The sequence below is a fragment of the Strix aluco genome, chromosome 13 (assembly GCF_031877795.1).
Source record: "Strix aluco isolate bStrAlu1 chromosome 13, bStrAlu1.hap1, whole genome shotgun sequence".
Classification (NCBI taxonomy): Eukaryota; Metazoa; Chordata; class Aves; order Strigiformes; family Strigidae; genus Strix; species Strix aluco.
The window spans coordinates 20,577,208-20,582,430 of record NC_133943.1 but is presented as its reverse complement, the minus strand read 5'-3'; the positions used below and the strand labels follow the sequence as shown (position 1 = coordinate 20,582,430).

Below are 5,223 nucleotides of genomic sequence, written 5' to 3'. Positions count from 1 at the left end.
TGGAGCCAGGGGAGCTTTGAGAATCTTCTCACAGACACCACTGATGTAGCTCCTTCCCCAGCTACCAAAACCCCCCTCCCACGCACACAAACCCAAGGCAATTAATCCTCAGAAATGACTGAGAGATTGGAGCTTGTGCATTGGAAGAAGGAACTTGTGGAGAACACTTGCACACCTCCCTACCCATTTCTTACTCCAAGTGGGTAACAAGCATTAATTGAGATTTATGGGCCTCAGTGACTTTACTGGTGCTCTGCGGATGAATTCCGTGGCATATGTGCATGAAATCTATGGGTAGAATGGTGAAACATCAGCAAAAGCTGAAACCATTTGCAGGTTTGGCATGACAGGAGAGAGTGGTTTTGGAAAAGGAGAAAGAGCAGCACTTGGATCTTCCAGTATTTCCTTCTGCCTCTCTCTTGTCCTTGCGACTGGGCACAGGCCTTACCAAAACTGGAGTGCCTTAACCTCACTCGAAGTGAAACCCTTCTGCATTCTGCTATGACTCTACTCAGTGTTTAGTGTGTGAATTGCCTTTTTCTCCTGGGTGCTGGAGAAACAATATCCTAGCTATGGGGCATACGCACACTCTGTTCAGTCTCTGAGCAGTCGTCCTTTCAGTTTGTGCCTTCATTTCTCTGACTGTGCATGAGGAAACCTCGTTATTGCCTCTGGCACACATATTTCCTTCTTAGCTTCCATGCCAGCTCAGGCCACAAGCTGTAAAATCCCTGATGGAGTGCACTGCTGCTTTAACAACCCACGGCAGGTACAAGCCCCTTTTCAGTACGACACAGGAATCAAGAAGGGGGGGGGCTCTGCGCTTCCTGCTTGTAACAGGAGAGAGGTGCCGAGACCGGGAGATTTTTGTAGGCCCAGGGTGACAGGACTGCACTGACGTTTGCTTCATCCTGTTTCTGATTATTTATTGGTTATCAATAACTGACCTCAGAGCTGTTGCCAGGGCCTGTGCCGTTTCTGTTATGATGCGAGCTTTGCTGTCCATAACGCAATGGTAACGCTCTGGTAATCAAGTATGTGACCATCAGCGCGTACGTGGAGCAAGGCTGCGTGGGAACGAGCCGTCACAAGTGGCGGGTGCCCCCTCCTTTCCCCTGTGTCCCAGAGCCCCCGGGAGCGCGGGCATCAGCCGGCTGCGGTGGCGTCGCGGCGCCTCCGGGTGCCGCTGTTGGCCGCCGCGGAGCGGCGCTGGAGCCGGAGCCGCCGCCGCCGCCGCCGGAGCCGCCGCCGCGTCCTGCCCCCGCCGGCTGCTCGCTCGCCCGGCGCCGGCCAGAGCGGCAGCGGCGCGGGCAGCAGAGGCGAGAGGCGGCGCGGCGCGGGGAGCAGCGGCGTCCGAGCCGGCGCCGAGCTCGCTGCCCTCCGGCGGCCCCTGCGCTCGGTGCGGAGAGCGGCTGGAAGGGCGGCAGGGCAGCGGCAGGAGGGAGGAGCGCGGCGAGCGCTGCCGACGATGGCGGGCAGGCAGCGGCAGAGCCGGCGGCGAGCAGCCGGGCGAGTGCTGCTGCCCGCTCTGCTGCTGGGCTTGTGCTGCCGGGCGGCGGCGGAGCGGATCCGCTACGCCATCCCCGAGGAGCTGGGCAGAGGCTCGCTGGTGGGGCCGCTGGCGCGGGACCTGGGGCTGAGCCCGGCGGAGCTGCCGGCACGCAAGCTGCGGGTGGCGACTGCCGCTGAAAGGCAGCTGAAATACTTCTCGGTGAGCGCGGGGAGCGGGGAGCTGTACGTGAGCGAGAGGCTGGACCGGGAGGAGATGTGCGGCGAGGCGGCGTCCTGCTCCGTCAGCTTCGAGGCGCTCGTGCAGAACCCGCTCAACGTTTTCCACGTCGAGGTGGCCATCCAGGACGTCAACGACAACTCCCCGGTCTTCAGCAAGGCTGCTCTGGACCTCGAGATCGGTGAATGGATCCCTCCCGGGGCGCGTTTCCCGCTCGAGATGGCCGAGGACGCGGACGTGGGCAGCAACTCGCTGCTGACTTACCAGCTCACCAGCCACCCGTCCTTCACCCTGGCCATGATAGAGGGCCCAGATGGAAGCAAGCAGCCGGAATTGGTGCTGGAGAGCGCGCTGGACCGGGAGAAGCAGAGCTCCTTCCAGCTGGTGCTGACGGCGGTGGACGGCGGCGACCCGCCGCGGAGCGGCACCGCCCAGCTCTGCATCAACGTCACCGACGCCAACGACAACGCGCCCGTGTTCGCGCAGGACCGGTACCGCGCCAGCCTGCGCGAGGACGCGCCGCCGGGCTCGACGGTGCTGCACGTGTCCGCCTCCGACGCCGACGCCGGCACCAACGCCCGCATCACCTACGGCTTCGGGAAAACGCCGGCCAAGGTGCTTCAGAAGTTCGTGGTGGACGCGGAGAGCGGGACGGTCACGCTGCAGGAGGCGCTGGACTTCGAGGAGACGCGAGGCTACACGCTGCTGGTGGAGGCGAAGGACGGGGGCGGCCTGGTGGCCCACTGCAAGGTGGAGGTGGAGGTGCTGGACGTGAACGACAACGCGCCCGAGATCACGGTGTTGTCGGTGTCGAGCCCGGTGGCCGAGGACGCGCCGGTGGGCACGGTGGTGGCCCTCCTGAACGTGATCGACCGGGACGCCGGGGAGAACGGTCAGGTGTCGTGCGAGCTGTCGGGCGAGGCGCCGCTGTCGCTGGTGGCGTCGTCGTCGGGCGGCTCGTACAAGGTGGTGACGGCGAGCGCGCTGGACCGGGAGCAGGCGGCCGAGCACCGGGTGACGGTGGTGGCCCGCGACCGGGGCATCCCGGCGCTGTCCGGGCGCGCGGCGCTGGTGCTGGAGGTGTCGGACGTGAACGACAACGCGCCGGTGTTCGAGGAGGCCGCCTACAGCGCCTACGTGGCGGAGAACAACGCGGCGGGCGCGCCGGTGCTGCGCGTGCGCGCGCGGGACGCGGACGCGGGCGCCAACGGGCGCGTGAGCTACTGGCTGGCGGGCGGCAGCGCGGGCGCGGCGCCGTACGTGTCGGTGGAGGCGCGGAGCGGCGCGGTGTACGCGCAGCGCTCCTTCGACTACGAGCAGTGCCGCGAGTTCGCGGTGGCGGTGCGGGCGCAGGACGGCGGGGCGCCGGCGCGGAGCTCGACGGCGACGGTGCGCGTCTTCGTGCTGGACCGCAACGACAACGCGCCGCGGGTGCTGTGGCCGGCGGCGGGCGCGGGCGCGGCGGGGCCGGCGCCGTTCGAGGTGGTGCCGCGGTCGGCCGAGGCCGGGTACCTGGTGGCCAAGGTGGTGGCGGTGGACGCGGACGCGGGGCGCAACGCGTGGCTGTCGTACGAGCTGGTGCAGGCGCCGGAGCCGGCGCTGTTCCGCGTGGGGCTGCACAGCGGCGAGGTGCGGACGGCGCGGGCCGTGTCGGAGCGGGACGCGGCCAAGCAGCGGCTGGTGGCCGTGGTGAAGGACCACGGGCAGCCGGCGCTGTCGGCCACGGCCACGCTGCACGTGGTGCTGGCCGAGAGCTTGCAGGAGGCGCTGCCGGAGCTGAGCGAGCGGGCGGCGGGCGCCGACTCGCCGGCGGAGCTGCAGTTCTACCTGGTGCTGGCGCTGGCGCTCCTCTCCGCCCTGTTCCTGCTGAGCGTGGCGCTGGCCGTGCTGGCGCGGCTGCGCCGGGCCGGGCCGCCCGCCGTCCTGCGCTGCCTGGGCGCGCAGCGCTTCTCCGTGGCCGGCGCCGCCTTCCCGGCCGACTTCTGCGAGGGCACCTTGCCCTACTCCTACAACCTGTGCGTGGCGCCGGGCCGCGCCGTGGCCGAGGCCGCTTGGCTGCCGCCGCCGCCGCCGCTGCCCAGCCTGGCCGCGGAGGAGCTTCTCGGCGGGGAGCCCTGCGGGAAGCGGAGCCCGAGCAGCAGCGCCGGCGCGGGAGAGCCGCCCGCGGAGCCCGACGCACCGCAGGTCTGTGAGCCCGCGCGCTCTCGCTCTTCTCCTTCAGCCGGGCGGAGCCGTCGTGCCTCTCGCCCGGGCTTTTCCGCGGCTGCTGGGCACGGGGAGCGCTCCTCCGGCTGCCCGGGAGGGAAGGAACGAGCGGGGGATCCCCCTTGCTCTGCGAGCAGCCAGGCAGCCGCGGCACTCCCTGCTCTGCCGAAGGCTGCACGCTCAGCTTCACCCGAGAATTTCTGATACCAACCCTCCTTTGAGTTCGTATCGGTGATCGCTGTAAATTGAGGATTGTGGGTGAGAGAGACGGGAAAATGTGGTGGGCGCTTCTTGGTGGAGCCTCTTCCTTCCTCGTCGCTCTTTGCCCAAACCGATGCACCTGAACCTGGTTGATAGCTGCAGGCAAACCCGTTGGTTTCCCACGAATGCTTTCTCCATGAATTCAGAACTCCCAGATTGTTCCCCAGTGAATGTTGCCCTCATCTGCTGTGGGCCCTTGCCAGCACTTGGAGGAAGGCTGCTGCAGAAATGGCAGCCTTAACGGGGCGGATAAATTTTATCCAGGCATGCATTTTTTGAGTTCTTTGTGCTACTGGTAGCTCCCTCTCCTTTTACCGCTCCCGATCTGTCTTTCATGCAAACGTGTAGAATGGGATCTCAAAAGAAAAAAAAAATCCGTGTTGTATTTCTGACCCTGCCCTCTATTCTCACCATTTTTCCGGGATGTGATTCATGGCGTTACAGGGTAATACTAAAGCGAGGAATTCTGTCTCTCTGCCACTTAATCAGTCGTTGTTGCATTTGCCTGTTTGAGCAGGAGAGGCTATACCGAGAACATATCTAAAACGAGAAGGAAATTCGTAAGATGACGTCAATTAGGCACTCAAATACAGTGCATTTACACTTTTACAAATGGTCCGCATAATTTAGGGTGTGAAACTGCACTTGTCTTCACTTGCTGTCCTACAGTATTTTGTTGAAGAGGTGTCCTACCAACATGAGCATTCAAGGATTAGATTAATAATTTATTAACAAATTGCAATCTTTTACACCGCGATTTATGAGAAAATGAAAGTTCCTTCTGGTCGTTCAAGGTATCGAAATACTTGGATAAATGCTAATGTGTATGAACTATACAAACCCGGAATTTATGTGGGGGTATTAAAAGTGAACACTCACGGTAGAGACCTTCACCTTTGATTTTCCAGCCATTCTTAGCTGTATCTTTGGATGTAGCAACGTTTAATGCTGTTGAGTTGCTCTCCCGCAGTGCAAAAATACCGTTGGGAATAACAGACGCACCCAGTCGTGTGGCTGCGATGAATGGG

The 5,223-nt window shown here is 63.0% G+C and overlaps 1 protein-coding gene across 1 annotated transcript; it reads left to right on the top strand.

The window, feature by feature from the left end:
* Positions 1–1,297: 1,297 nt before the first annotated feature.
* LOC141929472 (protocadherin gamma-B5-like) lies at positions 1,298–4,586 on the top strand. The gene has a single exon (XM_074838961.1). The coding sequence runs from the start codon at positions 1,469–1,471 to the stop codon at positions 4,136–4,138; it is 2,670 nt and encodes an 889-aa protein (XP_074695062.1). The 5' UTR covers positions 1,298–1,468; the 3' UTR covers positions 4,139–4,586.
* Positions 4,587–5,223: the final 637 nt, after the last annotated feature.